This window comes from Colletes latitarsis, chromosome 10 (assembly GCF_051014445.1).
Source record: "Colletes latitarsis isolate SP2378_abdomen chromosome 10, iyColLati1, whole genome shotgun sequence".
In the NCBI taxonomy this organism is placed as follows: Eukaryota; Metazoa; Arthropoda; class Insecta; order Hymenoptera; family Colletidae; genus Colletes; species Colletes latitarsis.
The window spans coordinates 26408003-26428049 of record NC_135143.1 but is presented as its reverse complement, the minus strand read 5'-3'; the positions used below and the strand labels follow the sequence as shown (position 1 = coordinate 26428049).

The 20047-nt window shown below is 29.8% G+C and overlaps 2 protein-coding genes across 4 annotated transcripts; one reads left to right on the top strand and one right to left on the bottom strand.

The window, feature by feature from the left end:
- Positions 1-473: 473 nt before the first annotated feature.
- Positions 474-17262, bottom strand: Bgm (acyl-CoA synthetase bubblegum family member 1). Of its 3 annotated transcripts, none has more exons than XM_076774459.1 (13): positions 17053-17262; positions 5900-5967; positions 4604-4658; positions 4314-4521; positions 4106-4240; positions 3821-4016; positions 3553-3654; positions 3271-3417; positions 2715-3190; positions 2344-2558; positions 2110-2261; positions 1892-2017; positions 474-1815 (listed from the first exon to the last, which is right to left on the bottom strand). In XM_076774459.1, the coding sequence occupies exons 2-13, from the start codon at positions 5960-5962 to the stop codon at positions 1621-1623; spliced, it is 2070 nt and encodes a 689-aa protein (XP_076630574.1). In that variant the 5' UTR covers positions 5963-5967; positions 17053-17262; the 3' UTR covers positions 474-1620. The 3 variants fall into 3 exon arrangements, with proteins under 3 accessions (XP_076630574.1, XP_076630572.1, XP_076630573.1); XM_076774457.1 differs by lacking the exon at positions 17053-17262 and adding an exon at positions 8121-8202; XM_076774458.1 differs by lacking the exon at positions 17053-17262 and adding an exon at positions 6892-7007.
- Positions 17263-18324: 1062 nt separating this feature from the next.
- LOC143346151 (TIMELESS-interacting protein) lies at positions 18325-19936 on the top strand. The gene has a single exon (XM_076773958.1). It carries the CDS (start codon positions 18536-18538, stop codon positions 19490-19492), a length of 957 nt encoding a protein of 318 aa, XP_076630073.1. The 5' UTR covers positions 18325-18535; the 3' UTR covers positions 19493-19936.
- The last annotated feature ends 111 nt before the right edge of the window (positions 19937-20047 follow it).

Genomic DNA, 20047 nt, shown 5'->3' with positions numbered 1-20047 from the left:
ACGTGCTATCTTAAGTTACGAACATGCGTCTCGTCAACATCGTGAAATAAAAAGAAATTACACTGGATAACTTGATAGTGAAACAGAGCCCCAGTGGGTCTAAAGTAAAATCGAATGGTGTTAAGAGACAGAAAAAAGAAAAGGAATCCTCTTGCAAACGTTTTACTTCCTCGCTACTTTCCACTTTTGCCGTCAACTCTCCTCCATATAGGTATCGTAAAATTAAATTAAATTTTCGTCTATATTTGATCTACTTAGTATTGTGTCTATCTTTCTTTGAATTTGTGTTAAGAACTTGTGCACAAAGAACTGTTGTAAAAGTTTAAATTAGCAATCATCAGGGGTTCAGAAACAGATTAATCCATTTTACATTAATTTTAATAGGGGAAATAGTTTGGTTTAAAGACGACCTTTAAAAGCAAATTAAGTTCAAAAACCAAGGTTTAACTGTAAAAACATTTAAACAGAGAGAATTTATTTGGATAATTTTTATTACTATAATATCACCAATTATTTAAAGTTATATTACACAATACTATTTAAGTAATATACACGTGTGTTTGTTGTCATGTAAGCAATTTCAATAACAGCAGAAAAACAAGTACATGTACTCTGCACTCCATTTATAATTTTCGTACAATTTTTTTCACTGTTATTCTTTATTGCCCTATTTGATTAGAATATACTTTGCACATATAAAATTGAATAAGAAAATAATATAGTGATGAGTACATTAAGAAAACTTTGTATTACCTTTTGTTCAATTGCACCCCAGTTAAACATATTCATTTGGACAAGTGTATGAATTACTATAATTTTTAATATTTCTAAATATAAATTAATTAGATTCATTACACAATTTAAGTACTGTATCTTGATTATTAACATGTTAAACACAGTATTTTTTTATAAAAGTGTAATTTTAAATAACATAGTAGTACCAAGTATATTTTAAATTCATTCAGTACTATTATATCTTTTATTTACATTCGTGTACTTCATTAAACACGTATTGTTTGTTTAAAAAATGATATTTTTTATGCGTCTTATTAACAATAGTATTTGCTTATAAACTATTGTTTACAATAATGTCACATAATTTTCATTCACAGAGGCACTTATCTATTATCATATTTTAAGAAATTTTAAATCTAATTTATTTTCTTGTTTTTTTACTTTATAATCGATAAACTAACAGAAAATAATCAGAGCAACTTTTATTGTCAGAGAAACTAATATGTTAACGACAGATTATGCTCTTACAACAAATTATACAATTTTATTGAACTAAAGATATATAAGAATAAAACATATCATTATTTATATTCAAGTTGAATTTCTTTCTATTAACGTATTCAATAACCAAATAATTGTCATTTAGTGCTAGCAGGCAATTTAAATAAGAATTATATAATTTCGAAATTTAAATTATTCTTTGATATTTTTTTTAGAAATAAATCACCTTTACATTACAGATTCTTTACTTGCTTAATATCACAATTACTTTAAATATCAAAGCATTTTATATAGGCATGTTGGCAGTTGCTTCAATGTTTACTGTTTTAATGGTGTTGAAACATTTTGTTAAGGATGCACTTTGCATTTTTATGCATAACACATTTACTTGTACATATCTTCTATCAAACTTTCATACATTTTATGAACAATGTTCCTTCTAACTTTAAGTGTTGGTCCTAATTCTCCAGTTGGGACTGAAAAGTCATGTGGTAAAATTTGGAATTTTTGTACCTTTTGTGCATTACTTATAACTTTATTATTTGCCCTTTTAATTGCTTTATCAATTTCTTCGTATACCTAAAAATAAATGGTAAAATTCATATATTATGGTATACAATATTCTGCAATATTATAGTATGCATAATAAACTTACGACTGGGTCATGCGTTTTTATGACATCTGAAACTGTTGTTGACTTGCTCCCGATAGACTGTAACCATTTTAAAGTATCCGAAGCAAATGTATCATAAGGTGCGCCAGTATCAGGAGACATATTAGTCTAAAAGTATATCCATAAAAAAAATTGTTAAAAATATAATTTATGTGATTTACAATTATACTATATTGAATTTTAGTGCATGTATATCTTACCTTTAGACTAACCAGCATAGTAAGGTATTTTCTTTTATCTCCAATTAATAGAGCATTGCTCAATGCAGGTAATTCAGCTAATACTAATTGTTCTATATAAACTGGTGGTACATTCTCTCCACCAGCAGTAATGATTAATTCTTTTATTCTTCCTAAGCACCAATAAAGAAACATATTAAGAATAATATCAAATGAAATAATAAAATGCATATTTGTATGGTAGAAGATATTTACCAGTCACATATAAAAATCCCTCCTTATCGATTTTGCCTAGATCGCCGCTGTGCAACCATTTATCTTTGTCTAAAGCATCTCCAGTTTTTTCAGGTTCGTGTAAGTATCCCATAAATATATGTCGACCGCGCATACAAATTTCCCCTTCGCCAGCATTATCTGGATTATCCAATTTAGAATACAATCCGGGTATCGTTTGACCAACACTCTCTAGTCTGAACACAAAGAATGTTGTTAAACACCATTCTTTAATCATATACTCCGAATTCTAATGCTAGTAGTATACTATTGCCTTTTATTAATAAAATTAATAAGTAATGCTTTCAACTCTGTCAAATACTGTAAAAGCATATTAAATAATTAATATTAACCTGAAATAATCAACTGAACATATACAGTGTGGACCACTGTTTTCGGACATTCCATATGCTTCCAATATAGGAATATCTAAGCTCATAAAGTATTGCTTAAGTTCTATGCTTATAGGTGCTGCTGCAGAAATACACAATTTGCTTCTATCTAAACCAAGCGCTGCCTTCACTTTGTTAAATACTAGCCATTTAGCAAATAAGTAACCCCAGTGCTTGACATCATTGCCATTCATTTTATTAAAATTGTAGTAAAGTCCTTGTGCTTTCGCCCAAGAAGCAATCCAAGTTTTTATTATTCCATTACTTCTAGCAGTTGCTTGCATTTTTTCATAAATCTTCTCCCATACTCTAGGTATGCTTAAGAAAACAGTAGGTCGTGCTACAAGGAGGGTTTCAACTAAGCTACCTTTAAGTGCAGTCTTCTCTGCAAAATACAGTGTACCACCTACTGCAATGGTGCAATATATATCGACTATCTGGAATTATTAAATAGTTACATAAGTAATTATAATAAATTTTAATCTTAATGTGCACATAAGATGTTTATTGTACTCACCTGTGCTGCAACATGAGATAATGGAAGATAACTAACTAGAACTTCTTTTCCAATCTCAAAGTTGAGCGTTTGAATGGTGGCAAGTGCGTTAAATGTAAGATTATCGTGACTTAACATCACAGCTTTCGGGTTCCCAACTGTACCCGACTATAAATAAAAAATATATTTTGTGTTATTTATAGACAAAAATTACATTTGATTTTATTCGTCGAATATTTTTCACAAGACCATATTTTAGATAGCAATAATAAAAAATTTTCATAGATATTTTATTTTTCGTACCGTGAAAACCAAAGTGCAACATTCATTCGCTGCCATTATCTTTAAAATTGCTTGTAATTTATCATCAGGCTCTTGCCCTCCTAGTTTCAGTACATCGTCCCACTAGAAGGCAAACATTCTTATGAAGCATATGAATAAAAAAATTGTAACATCATGTATTGTTGTGAATTGGTAAATTGGTGAGTTGGAGGAATGCAGCTCTGATTGGCTGACCGAATCATCCTACTCGCCAATTTACCAGCTGGCAATAGTACGTAAAGTTACATACGCTTAAAACGCCTTCTTCTTGCGATGTTTCTTCATACATGATGATTGCCTTCAAGTGAGGAAGATCTTTCCTTATTTGAAGTATTTTTTCTAATTGTTTTTTATCTTCAACCACTATTATATTTGCTTGACTAGTTTCAGCACAATGTTTGCATGCCTCTGGAGAATTTGTAGTGTACACTCCGACCGCGAATCCCCTAAAAAGATAATTACAGAAAACGATATTTCAAATATACATATTTCATAATGATTTCAAGTGAATTCTCAAAAATATATTCATTTTTACCCTGCGTATATAGCTGCGAGATCTGAAATAATCCATTCCGGACTATTGAATCCCACGATACAGACACCATGGTATCGTTCCAAGCCCAATTTTAAGAAAGCCTTAGCAACGGTTCTTACCATGTTTTCGTATTGACTAAAAGTGAACGTTTAAAAGCTGAATAAAGTCACGTAAAACGTTTGTTTAATTATATTTGTATAATATGTACCTGTAAGTGTATGTTTTCCTGATCCCGTTAGCATCAGGTCTCGTTACAAGAGCAATGTGATCAGGACAATCCTTAACTATTTTCATTAGTAATCCGGGAACTGATGTAGGCTTCATTGAATTAATGCCCTCTTTTTCTAATTGTATTTGCACGCGTCCATTTGGCAGAGTTGTAGTCCAATTATCCGCTGGCAAAACTTGATCAGGTCCTATAACAATAACAATTAACAATAAAATAATTAATATCCTTACTCGTAATTATTTTTCGACAGAAATATAGCAAATTCTTACCATCAAGACCGGTATCGGTGTCAGGCGCATGATAAGAATTCTTCTCTGCTGCTTCCTATTCAAATATTAATTGATTAGTATGATACCGTTTATACACATATACAATGTGTTTCTTTTAACGTGAAACCATAATATTTCTGTCGCCTTCTAAATGAAGTCAAGGAAGATCGTTTGTTTCGATAGGGCAAATATGTTGATAAACACATTTTTTCAAGAGAGATGTTTTTATCAATGCAATGATTAATTCATAAAAAAACAAATTCAACTACATATGAAACGTTGATCCCCAAGTGAGTGATCTTGAGTGACAAAAACCTCGATTGCATGGACAAAATAACAAATATGTATCTGTTTTATCTCAGAAAATGTTTGTGGATCTTACCGCTAACCGAAATGTACTTTTAAATACAATAACTATTTTGCATTTCTGATAATTATATATTCAGAAATCTGTGGAAATTGACGGCTATCATTTTTTACACTATCGGGAATGAAATAGGTATACATGAAACGTTTAAATCGACTCACTCGAATATCTTCAAAACTGTTCATGTTATTAAAAGATGTTTCAGACGGAAGTTCAACAGTTTCGGGAAGAGATGGTAAACTTTAATGAAATCGTATATTTTTTAATACATTAATTACTGTAACTTGTAATTTCCTGCATGAAAGTACTAAATCACTTATAGCGAAAAATAATTTAATTATGATAATGTAAGTAAAATTAAAATATCTTCTAGATTAATAATTTTTAGTCATAAATAGATTCGTGTTTTTGTACAGGGAATGATGAGTTGCACTAATTAATCAATTTAAAAATGTTATTCCATATGCTCTCTATAGGTTTACTTAGAAAAAACTTACATCAGATTGCCCCCCCCCCGAGGGAGGGCACGGAATCATTGGACTTTTGTCTAGACACATTTTTTAATGTTATCATTAGTTTCTGAGATCATTGACTAGGTCGATTTAAATGGGTCATCCTGAATGTATTTGCACAGAAACGCATAAATTTTATACAGTTCATTTTTCCCTCAAATAAACGTGATTTTTGTGAATTACATTATTGCGTTAATGTAAATATGTCACTGAAAACTATCAAAAATTTACTTTAATTGACAATAACTTTGAAAACTTGTAATATATCATTCTGAAAAAATGTTTATTTGTTAGAATATTTGCTTTTTCGAAACGAACAATCTTCTTCCTTAGCTTTCATTCAGACTGAGGAAAAAATCCAAATTTATATTAACTGTGGAATTTAGTTAGTATAGCTTAATTTTATATTTTGTTTACCTTGTCGTTCGCCGTGAAACCTTTTATTACTCCATTCGATTGGACCGATTGCACCGTAGTCATGTTTTCTGAAACAATAATAATCGATATTTAATCAATAAAATAAGTTAATCAATGTTTAAATTAGTAACAATCAATTGAACGATCGAACGGATATGAAAATTTTATCAACGAATTAACAAAACGTTTATTTCTTCAATTTTTGATTAATTAAGGTACGAAGCTTAATATGGTGAATATCATAAATAAAATATGCAGTATGAAATATGCATTGCATGCACGCAACTGATCATTAGTGTAAATATAAATTATTGAGGCGAGTAAGTGGTCTCTAATGGTTTGATTAATTTTATGGTACCAAAAAAAAAACGATTTCAACTCGCTGTCGTTAACGCGTACATTAAATCGCGTGATTTTGTCATCGAAAAGGTTAAAAAGGTTAAAGGTCATTGGCGATAATTCTACCATATTGCGTAAATATTATCATGATATCTATGCATGGATAATCACAAAATTGTAAAAAGAACAGCCCCACATTAAGCATAGGTGTTAGAACTTTCGATTTATTTTAAATTAGAATTTTTTATTTTTCTACGTTCGAGTGAACGCTAAAGGAAAATAAAAAATTATTTTCGTTAAAATTAAAATAATTTAACTTTCTAAGAAGCAAATTTCATTAAGTTTCGAAGAATTAGTTGATTTTACAATTTTTATTTACTCATGTCGTATAAGTATATAAGAATCTACGAGCGTATTATTTAATCTTTGTACCTGTTCGGCAACAAAAATTCAAATGAAAAAGGAAGTTGTATGTATAATTGAAACGACGCGGCACGAACGATAAATAGAAGTATAATTCGTTCGCTAATTCGCTCGGGTAACCTGTTATTTTCGTTGCTACATTTGTTATTCTGAAACTTCTGAAAAAAATGAAATAGAAAAAACGACGAATGGAAAAATGAAAGTGGAATTTTTTCGCTGTAAAAGTATACGTGTATTCATGATGCTTTCGTGTACAAATGCCCCTTCGTCATCGATTAACAGTTTCACATGCAGTAATCTATCACTTTTACGTTCTATAAACCTCTGTACTCGCGAGAATCAAAGTTCGCGCACTGGCGAATGCTTTTATCGATACCCGTATTATAAACTATAAATATTGTACAGTTGTATTTTCTTTTATCTTTTTCTTTATTGCTTCGCCGCATCAGGCGATGCACGACCAAAGTGCAGTTAATGGATATTCACATTTATTATTTGCGTGTATACGTAAAGTATCAATAAATCATACCGAAGTGAATCCAAGAAAGAAGCTTTACATACATCAACCTTGACAATGACTGATATAGGATCAGCGATCATAAATTTTGGACGACACAACGTACCATAGATAACTTGTTATTACTGTTCGGAGTTATCGAATAAGTCGATTTGTTGATACAGAATCAATAGCTTATTGTTTCGTGTCATTAACACCATTGTCTCTTAATACGCACTACGGTTTTCAATTATCATGGCACTGTAAATATTTTTATCGGAACCGGCGCATTTCAATCCGACACCGACCTATATAGGCATATCAGAGGTCAAAGAAACTTTAAAACATTCATCTTTCCAATTTTCAAATTTACATTTGCGAATATAGTGAATTAGACAAATAATGCAATGAGTTTTAACGACGCGACAATTGACTTAGATTACATTTCGAAAAAAAAAAAAAAAATCAGAAGCGCTTGGAACAGAATAATTAATAACTTGAATTGTTTTACTAACTGACAGAGAATTGTATAGAATTGAAATAAGTGTGACAAGAAACGAACTTTGGAGACAGAATATTTAATACAGCTTGAAAAAAGTTGCGACCATCACGTATACATATGTAGAAATTTGATTCATACCACGAAAATCATTATTCATAAATGGTAAAGATTTTCTTACGTCGTAAATATTAATATTAATAGGAAATTAAAGTATGCTTACAAAATGACTGTATAATATTAAAATAAATTAAAAAAACAAAAATTAACTTATTTTAAAGCGTGTTTGATGAACTATTACCGTAAAACTACGCGATCAAGTGTACTTCTGACGTTACCACCCCTTTAAAGGCGTATTGCTTGGTTAAAAGACTCGTTTTTCGAAAACTATCATCGAATTTTAATTAGTATCATTCTTTTAAACGACAATAGACTGTTTGGTCTTGTTTAATTTAAATAAATACCTTTGAAAAGTAGAATAACCATCTTGATGGGTTTCGAAGTACGCTGGTGTGTTAGAATACCACGAGCGAAACTGTTAGACTCGCCAAAATCAATAATAGAACATCACACCACCTTTCAGCGGCAAATTCAAGCGTTGAATGAATCCGTTTCTCATAGTTTTCATCAATAAATATTAAATATTCGTGTAAACGTATATATTATTTTGATTAGTGAAGAGTGTCAGAAAGACTACTGTACAAACTTTGCTAAAATGTCTTTTTATTAAGACCGAACGAGAATATTATCGATATAAACGCGTTTCGAAACAATAATTCGGTAAAAAGTTATAATTAAAAATATAAAATACGAAGAATATGTTTGATATTACATTTCGTAATATTATTCACTCGTATTGTCGTGATATTGAATTTATCGTGGCTCAAATTTTTATTTAATGGCGTATTTATTTTCAAGCTGTAAATCTTTTTCACTGCAGACGATCGCACATAAAAATCTAAAGGTATCAAGTCCGGTAGACCAGATTCACTGGACCAATCGAGGGCAATGTTCGATTAAACAGTTATGTCAAGTTCACGATACGATCTCTTCGCCATTGCAATGAATGTTGTGCAAAACGATACCGTCTTAACTACTCGGATGGCCATCCTAAATATTAGAAATACTATTATTATTGCTTATTATTGCAAGAACAAACTTCTTTTTAATCGTTTCTCTAAAATTTGAGATGGTTCTTCGAATAGTATAAACGATATTAGTGCGTGTAACATTCAAGACGCCAATTCTTAACAACCATCTAATTATATCCAACCATTTTGGTGAACAGCAAGGGTATTTCTTCTGAGAATATATACGTTCGTTGAAAACATTAAAAAATATTCTCCAATCGACTGCCCATAAAGAAGATAGGAACTAATACATCCTTTGCATGTTCTAATCCAAGTACTGCATTTATTTATTTTCAGACAAAAAAATTTCTTCGAACTCTGTACAATCGTGTGAACGAATTGATTATCATAATTTCTCAAAGCATAAAATTAAGGGAGTTGAGAGAAATTTCTTGAAAAGGATGTTTTTTAAATCTTTTATCGATATTCAATGTAAATTCCTCGTTATTTTATTCTTGGATTATTTCGTAAAGTTTGAAAATTCTTTTTGATACCTTCCGATTTTCAGGACAATTTTGCTATGATATAAAAAAAGCACAACGCCAATTTTGAACGATAATTTATATTGTTGACGTTATGACCAAATTACAATGAACCTTTTCAAGAAAACGTACTAAAAAAATAATCGGTAAAAAGCGATTGATCTGTGTTTTTTACTCAATATATCGCATATTTGTTTGAAAATCGTTTTTATTCATAAAAATATTGACACGATTTAAATTTTCACAATTATAAATACGTATACATATGTATACTATCGGGACTCCTCCGATAAGGTAATCTTGATTCGACTGTATGTTTTACGCGGCAACTAATTAACCTCTGTTTCTTTAATCAACTAACCTTATTTCATTTATTATTATAATCTCTCGAAATTTTTTTTAATTCTGTGACTTGTACGTTTAAACGTAAGATTATATACGATATATCCTGATAATGGAAATCTCCATACTTTTAAAAGAGTATTAGATTAAGAGAGGACCATACTTGCTAATTTTGTCTAAGATTATAATAAAGAATGAAACACAAAGTCCACATCGTAAGAACTTTGTACCTCTTAAATTTTTTTCGTTTTTTCTTCTTAAAACATTCCTACCGATATTTCTTATCGTATATTCTACTTACGATAGTAATGTTTTTTTTTTATGTCCCTTATAATCACATTTCACACTGTATTTATATTGATTACTTGTTATTATCCACGATTTAGGTCACGTTGAAGTCGTTTCTGTTTACAGTTTTTTAAACATTTTTTCAGTTGTGTTTATCTATCGAAACCTTTTTAAAACAAAAAAGTTTGCAAATTTAACTTCTAACAAATTATGTCATTAAAGTTTTTATTGTGAAAGCCAGTATGAGCGAGATATTAGACATTTTATACAGCTAAAACTTGGTCTATTTTGATACATTCTTTTCATCGCGATTTCTCCAGCCATTTTTTCATGACGCGGTATCAAACGAACGGACACAACTAGATTTATAATTGTTTATTATTTATCCCCGTGGAGGACAGAAGATTGTCCTAAAATTTAAAAACTTTTGTCGTAATGTCATACCTAGAGTATTAAAAATTATAAGATTTTGTATTTATCATTTTTTCAATATTTGATAAGTTTAGAGATGTTATCAAAATTATGAAAAATACAAGATGCAAAAATAGCAGTGTTTATATTTTATTTTTGCTAGACTCTAGACTTTTTGGAATGTATCGGTTGTCAAAACTGTTTTGTCAGATGATCAGTACTTTTTATCTTATATATCTATCAGCGCCAAACGATTACTGCACTTTTTGAAGAACGTTTCATGCATTATTTTCGTCTAATTTCTCGCTATAGAACGTTACTGACAAAGTTCACCAGTGAGTACCTAACAGGTTAAAACAATACAGAACAATGAGTTTACAAACAAAAGTAATACGACGTTCATCGTGTTACATAATCTTATTTTTATAGTACGTTAAATAGTTATAGCGAAGCAAATAGTACAGTCACATTTAAACGTTACGAATTGATAACGTCTGCAGACTATTTGAAAATATGAAAAAAAAATAATACATCAGTATTGGCATACGTGTCCCAGTAGATGTCACTCAAAGAATACGCTAAGACCAGGTATTGCAGTGTTATGTAACAAATGGTGCTGCACTGGAATATGTAATCACATATAAATTGCAGCTTTGGTGTTCAATTATTTAAACAAGAACAGACGGAAAAAAATACATCGATTCAGACGTCTCATGACATGAAAATTGAACAAAAATGAAGCACGTACAATTATATTATACGCATCCCATCTAATAAATACTTCGTTTTCGCAAGTATTTTTACGCCGAAAAGAGGAAGACGTGTATTATATAATTTAAAAACATAAACAACATGATAACGAAGCAACTGTTTGATAACAGAAAGTGTAAAATCATTTTTAAGACCAATTTCACATTTCTTCGAGATACGAGAAACGGTACTGTCATAAATTTGAATGATAAAAATTGATTAAATATTCAATATACAATTAATTTAACATCGTTTACAAATATTTTTACTTTTAACGCCGCACGAATATGAAGAATTGTCGGTAATCATGTGAGTTAATAATATTGAACGTTTGGTTGAATGTTGATAAGATTAAACGAAAAACTATGATTTAATCATTATGTTATTTGTTACTAATTTCTATTAAAAAAGAAATTTACCATGTACGTATTACATGCACGATATCTAAAATAACGTTTCTCTATGCACACACTTTAAAAACGAGTTTGAAATTGATGAAAAAAATAAATGTAACGTTGTTAATAACATCATGGTCATGAATTTTTCAACTATTGTAATTTTCTTACTCCGTGTTCTGTTTAGAATGGTACCGTTAAACGTCAGTGTTTCGTTTGTACACGGAAAGTGGGTCTATGCGCTCGAATAATTTCCTTCGTGAAGTTACCGAACGAAGACGATTTACGAGCGTTGACATATTCTCAATAGTAACAGTAAAAAAAAATATATAAATTATGAAAATACGTCTCGTTATTCTAATAGTATCGTCGCGTTAAAACGTTAAAAAGATACTAATTTTTTACGTCTCTATAAAATTATCTACATAATTCAATGTAAATTATTATTATATAATATATTTTTATCTGATATTGAACCAACAATGTAGACTTACCAGTACGAAATATGCACTAATAATAAAGACAGCACCTAATACAAAAGGTTCGAAATACGTCTTTCATTCCTGATCTTATATGCTAGTGATGGCCAAACTTTGTCATTACAAAAGCCTAATATATCACCTATTAAAAATACTCGAGCTTAATGTATCACCTATTAAAAATACCCGAGAGCAGCGTGCATTATTGGAACAGTATTTTATATACATATATCACAAATAAAGTATTATATATTGTTTTCTCAAAAACCAATGTAAATATCGACTTCATTGTTACGTATACATACAGGGTGTTCGGCCAGCCCTAGGAAAAATTTTAATGGGAGATTCTAGAGGCCAAAATAAGACGAAAATCAAGGATACTAATTTGTTGATTGAGGCTTCGTTAAAAAGTTATAGAAACATTTCCGACCACCCATTATATTTTCGGTAAAGAATTTTTTTCTCGAAAATGCGTAGGATTTCGGGAGTATGTCTATTGACCAAAAATGGTTGTAATTGACTCCCGCAACCGAAAATAATTTTTCCAGAATGATTTCAAATTTTTTAATTTAATTTTTTAATAACTTTTATAACGAAGCCTCAATCAACAAATTGATATTCTTGATTTTCGTCTTATTATTCTGTTAGGTTAAGATCAAAATAGAAACGTTCGGGTATGTATGTAAAAAAGGCAAATCTGAGCAATATCTTCTTGAGAAAATACATTAATATAAATTAATTACTTTCTAATATTTTCAGTATCAAAAATTTGTTCCCTTTCCATATTTCTGTAAGCTTACCATTTACATAAATAACGTTAACTTCTAACTGTATCAATAAATTACGATCTTAGATAGATATAACGTGCATTTTTTCGTTTATGAAATTAAAGCTAGACACCGAGTATGTAACACATTTTTTTCATTCATATAAATATTCTCATGTTTGACGTCAAGCATATATTATATTACAAAAAATATACAGATAACAACTTCCTTCTTCAATGAATCATAATCACATCATTAACATAATTTTTACTGTAGTGCAAATGATTTTTAAAGATTGTAATGTACTTATAATATGATCAATGAATGTCTGAGGATTGCATTATTATTGGCTACAATTCTTTCATTTTTCACGTGAATTAGCTAAAATGTATACATACCATTACAAATGCTATTATTATTTGCGATAAGTTTTTACAGTTTTTGTTATACGAAGGGTTAAGTTCATCGGAATTTCAAATCGAAAACAAAAAGAAGTTACTGCAAAAAAAAAAAACAAAAAAATCCTCGTTATTAATTAATTCGTTTGACTACGACAGTATACAGTGATGGACGAAAAATATTGATACAGTATACTATTTAGGATACAAAGGTTTATAACTACGAAAAAAAAATGACCAGGGTTCATTTTTGTAAAAATTTTATTTTTCATATCTTTGTATATTGTACAATAAGAAGCACTAACAAAAATTATGCGATATACAAACAACAAAAATCGTCATCTCTTCGAAGATTAATTCGTTATCATTTGAAGATAAAAATAAACGAACTTTGCACTATAAAATGCAAATCAGTTTTCTTCATATATATAAACATTTATTTTCTAAAATCTATGCTGCGACAATCAATTCGTTCATCATTGTATATGTATACATACACGATCTAGAGTAAACACCAGTGATATCCGACAGGTGAAATCATCGAGTTTCTTTCGACTGACGTCAAGGCTTGTGATTGGTCCACTGTCGAAGTTACTATGAACATACGACTCGGAACAACCGAATGCACCAATCAACAATCTTATCCCTTTTTTTTCTCGGAATGCACGAGTCAGTCGTTGAGTACTATACCTATATCGATAAAATATTTTTCTTCGAAGAATGTAACCGAATAACAAACCCAAAAGTATCTTTAAATCAAATTTAACATGGAACATTCAATAATTTATTTGAAAAACAAGTATGTGCTAAATTTAAATCCTGTATCTCAGCGTGGAGAGTTAGTAATAAACATATATTGAAAATCTCAGTTCATTATCCAATTTCTCCTAATTTACTGTATGAAACATTTTGAAAATAAAATCAGAGGCATTTCAATTAGAAAGACACAAATTACGAAACATTTTCAGACTTTTTAATTGAAAATTCAAGTTTCAAAAAGAAATTATGTTTGTGAAAATTTCTTATTTTTTATTTTAAATCTTTTAATATTTATTATTTATTATTAAAATTTTGTTTCGTCTAAACTTAAGTTCTACAAAATTGATCAAACAATTGAATTCAATACTTCGCGTTCTATATTTAGTAATGTTGATGCATTTAATCTTCCTTGACTTGTATTTGTACGTAATTTTTATACGTTTTATAGTTGAGGGTGAGATTACAAATAACAATACAACACACGTACGAAGAATTATATCAATAAAAGGGTACATCGTGTGGAAATTGTTCTTTTTAATCCATTTTATTAAATTAATCGCAGTTTCTTGCTTTTTCTTTGTTTTTAGTATTTGTTCTCTTATTTTCAGTCATACTATCGACCGATTCAGTCTTATATTCATACTTGTTAGAAACACATTGAGCTTTAAAGTAAATCTATAAAGAAGTCATAAAATCAGTTTTCAAAAGTCGCAGAATTAATTAAAACTGCATAATTTTCTATTGTATATAGAAAAATATAAACTAGAATTTTCTCTCAAAACTATCATCTTAGGCTATAGCCTATTCAGCCTATATTTGAATTCACCTCTACCTAACTATATAATAATGATCAACATTTATTTACAAATATTTTAAGAATATTTTGACCTAAGATATACACAGAAATAACTTTTGTGTATTTTCATGTCACCGTTTATCTTATCAAGCATCCTGTCAATTACAATATTGTTCAACATTTCGTACACTACATTAATGTATAATATCAGTTTTCAAATTTCGAAATCGTATGTAATATTCTTAATCTAATCTTCATCGCAGTTTTCATTATTTACTGACGTTACTAGTTCAACATTGCGAACTTTATTAACAAGGATGGTTTCTCAGATATCCAAATAGTTTTGAAAAAATTTCTAGATTTCGTGCATTCTTAATAATATCTTTGGAAAATGTATTTTAGACGTAGAGCTTCGAGATAAGACGGAAGAAAGAATTTTATGTCAACAAAACGATCAAAATTCATTGTTATTACAAGTTGAAAATCAATGTTGGAATGATAGAAAGGTTCTTGAACTTCTTGATCTTCTAGAAATGGCAGAGAAACAGAATTATTAAATTCGAAGTAAAATTACATCATGCCAACAGGCAAACCTTTATGTTATTAGATTCAAGAAGTTATTACAAAATTAAACGTACCGTTGATTGATGTTCATACATAGTACGAATAATTTATAATTTATTGCATATTCAATACTTGTTAAAACTCAAAAGACATGCAGTATAGCAAAACCTACAATAAAATTTTAATTCGAAACATAATTTTTTGATCTTCATAAAGTAATTATAAAATTATTGAAACAAGTTTCAAATGTATGAAACGTATAAAAATGGCGATACTACGTAGAGGAAATGCAAAAAAAAAAAAACAAAGCGATGTGTGTGATTTATTTACAATTCGTAATGTTGTTTTATTCAACAATACGTGAGTACGTGATTTTTCTTTTGTTTATAGTGATTGTGTAGTTTGTTTATTAGTTACATTGGAACATTTTCTTGGTAACGTTTTATAACATAAAATATTGTAAAATACCTTGTCGGATTAATACAAATTATTTAGGATTCGCTATTAGCACCTGTTTGATTGTGAAACATGTATATAAGTGCTGTGAAATGCCTTCGATTGCAAATATAAATCAAATTTTAATATCAAGTCGAGTACTATAACTTTTAATTGAAATTTCTGTAGGTTTCACAATTTTTTAAAAGTAATAAGCATGCAATAAGTTATAAAAATTATTTTTATATATACTTCAGGTTAAAATATTCTTAAAACATTTGTAAATAAATGTTGACCACTATTATATAGTTGCAAGTTGAAGAAATATATTAATAATGTAAAAAAAAAAAAATGACCTAAAGAAAGTCTCGAACCGACGTACAAAAACAAGTCCGTCTGGGTTCAATAGTTCGATACTTCACCACTGTACAATTAATGCTATTTACAATTGAGATTATTTAATTTTTTTTAATTCCTATATTATTTAGTAAATATAAAAACATTCAAAGTCGCATAAAATACTCCTCGTTCAATAAAGAACGTACGAACATTTGACGTATAAGTTATTTTATATATAAAAACCATGAATAGTCGGTGCATAACTTTTTTTTAACTATTGCGTAGCAAAGCAAAAAATCTAAAAAAATTTGACAATAATATGACTGCTTCAATACAAAACTGACATTTCTCAGCATTTTTTGTAACTTAGATTCTCAATTAAAAAATCTGAAAATATTCTATAATGTGAGCTTTTGTTGTCGAAATGCCTTTGATTTTTTTTCAAAATTTGTCATTCAATGGGATAGAAGAAATTGGACAAAAACGTGATTTTGTATTTTTGCCTATTACTACCTTCCCTTCCCTTCCAAGTCAAAATACAGAATTGAAACTTGACACACATTACTTTCTTTTGGTAAACTATCGAATGACCCATTGCAAGTCAAATTTGGTTTTTAACCCCTTTACGAGTATACAGATCGTATGGTTTCAGTTTTATCTGAAAATTCGTATTACTCAAGATAACGAGATATCAGCGTCGCGTCTCTGGAAAGGAGGAAATAATCCGTTACCAGCGATCACGCCACATCGGAATCCGTTCAGTATTTTGAACGCACTGCGTCTTCTAAAGTCAATGATTTATAAATCCTTTGTGTCAGAAAGAAAGAAGGCACACAAAGTAATTTTATACATTTAATGAAATATAATTGTAGAATTTCTTTCTCAAATAAATCACCGAAACGAATTACTCGTTAAACATCAAAGTATTTACGCAACAGTATTTTGTTAAAGGTAACTATCTTCGAGGTTACTAAAAATTTGAGTAACTGTTCCGGTGGAATTCCAGAGAGGGCGTACACAATTGAATTTTCACGTGGACGAACGACTCGTTCAAAACATACCTGATCGTTCCTTGAATTACAATTTCACAGTGGCCTCACTGAAGAACGGCTCATGGAGCTGTACCTTTAGATCTTTCCAGCCAATAACTTCCACACAGAATGATAGTTCTTACGATACTGATGGTACGCCGGGTTTGCCGCGACAATCCACACTGAACTCGCGATTCGTTAGACGGGACTGTGCTACACGATACACGGTGATGGGTAATTCCGTAACCATGTGGCGGGGATTAGGAAGCAATGCTGTATGGAAATAGGTTCGCGGTCATCGGTCGCTTCATTTCGAAAATGTCTATGTAGATCTTCGATTTTTACGTTAATAAATCACAAAGAAGAATATATAAATATATAATATAATAAGATTGTACCGCGTTAGATTAAAAGAATGTAAATTTGTTACTATAACCTAATGTCGACGTGTGTACATTTAAATATCTCCTTTTATGATCGAATATTTTGACATCAGGTATGTCTCTTTTTATCTACATTATTTCTATTTTAACCAAAACAAATTGACCCAAAATTCATACAACTTTGTACTAATTTCTTTTGAAAACTGAGGCATACATCCTGTAATACAATAGGCACAAATATTTATGTAGGTATATGCATATAATACATGCATATAAACCATATATTTTATGAAATAAAGTGTACTTGTGTGTGAAGTCTTATGTCTACAGTTTTTAAAACTTTTTCTTTTATCATTGGTTTACAACGTTTAAAAAAGAAATTAAATAGTTGTGTATTTTAAAGGAATCAAATAAATGAGCTTTAAATATGAAAAAAATATAAATGTGTAATTCATTGTTAAACATTTTTTTTTTTAAATAATTGTATAGTAGTTGTAATTGTATAGATACATGCGCAAGGCTTGCGCTGTATGCAACGAAAGCATAGTCAGACATAGATAGGTTACACGATATTTGTTCTTGTGCGTAAGTTTGTTATTGTTAATCGTATAGATTCGCATAGAATAAAAGGTAGTCTAAGACCGTTGCATAATAACATTTTGGTTAATTAATCAACATGCCAGGCACGCCAATGAAGGAGGAAAACGATACATTGGAGAAACTGCAAACCACGGAACGTCCTCCGAATGCGAATTGCGAACCCGTTATACGGGAAATAACACAAACTGATAAATTAAACAAAAGGTTATTAGTATCGTTTTTAGAAAGGTTAAATAAATCAGACTTCGAGTCTGATAAATTTATAGATAAAGGAAGCACCAATTGTGATTCTCAAGATGACAATGAGTTTTAAGTAAGCAAAACATAACCTACGTACCGTTGGGCGATAATACTACCGTTACAAACGTGCAATTAACTGAGGCACGAATATTATTTGGGAGAAAAACGTGGTTCAAGAATTTCTCGTGCACAAATACTTGTATTCAAGAGCTTCCTAAGAATTTTTATTGTTAAGTACAGAATTATCGTTTTATATACAATAAAAAAGGTGAAGGTACAACTAGTTGAAAATGCCAGTATTATCAAACCTTTCTGATTACGAAGATGAAGATGATATTATAGCTGAGTATGAAACACGAGATTCTGATGTAAATCAACTTAATGTTGAAAGAGATGAAGGCACAGGCTCGGAGAATGAAGAAAGTACAGAAGCAAACAATGTACGAAGAATTGATCCATCAACATCTAAAAAGCATGTAGTAAGAAATCCTATACCTAAATTGAACACAGAACGTGTAAAAGGCCCTAAAGGGATACAAACTATTGAAAAATACTTTGAGGGATTTAAATTTCATGGAAAAGGATATGAGAAGTTAGATTTGGATAGGGTCATGAAAAGAATGGAACATTGGGCACATAGATTGTTCCCAAAATTAGAGTTTGATGATTTTATTGAAAAATTGGAGAAGTTGGGTACTAAGAAAGATCTTCAGGTATTCATAAAAAAATACAGACTAGATATGATTACTGCAGATGATGCTATAATAGTTCAGGATAATGTAGATGAAGAAAATGATAAAGCACAAGATGAACCTTTTGATGAATTTGATTTGCTAATTGCTGAACAAATAGAGAAACAAAAACAAGTTATTAATCAACAATCCTCAACATCCAATGCAGCTGAGGCTCTATTTGATAAAGTAGTTTCAGAAACTAATAATGAGAACTCTCAACCTGTTCAAAAAAATCCTCTTCCACCACAGTTAAGTGATGAGACAAAAGAACGTATAGAAAGAAACAAACAACAAGCTATTCAGAGAAGACTTGCAAGACTTAAAACCAAAGAAATGGAAGAGGAAAGTAAAAAACAGAAATTGGAAGAAGTTAAAGGTACACAATCTGAAGATAGTGCTTGTAATTTACAAACATCTAGTGAAACTGCAAATTCAGAGAATAAAAATTTTAAGAATAATTCACAAGAAGCAGATAAGGATGATCAAACAGAAATACCACAAAGTCAGTTATAAGAAAGTATAAATAAATTTTATAATATAAAAGTATTAATGCAGCATTTAAAAACCAATAAGCATGACAAATAAAGGCTCTAATGTTATAATTTCAGATTATTTTCTAAACATTCATGTAGGTTAAAACAATTAAAACGTGATACAAATTATACATTTATTTTTATTTAAGTTTTACGTTTTTGTGTGCTGATATATAATACATTATTACCACGTATAAAAGCATCACCATAGTTGTCTTTTAATTGACCATTCACATATTCTTTTATGATTAACTACTTCAACCAATTAGATTGCATATATTATCCATGAACTAAAACTTAATAGAGTGACTTAATTTAAAGAATTTTTTATATTGTACAGATAAATGAAAAATAAATATTACAATATATTGAACGACATATAATACAAAATCATATTCTCTTCTTCAACAAGCATTTATATGCATTTCGTTCGGCAAGAAAAAAGATCTCTAAATAAAACCGTGTGACTTGCAATGAGTGTTCTCAAATCTGATATAATTTTCGCACATGCACAATTGAAAATAACTGTACGTGC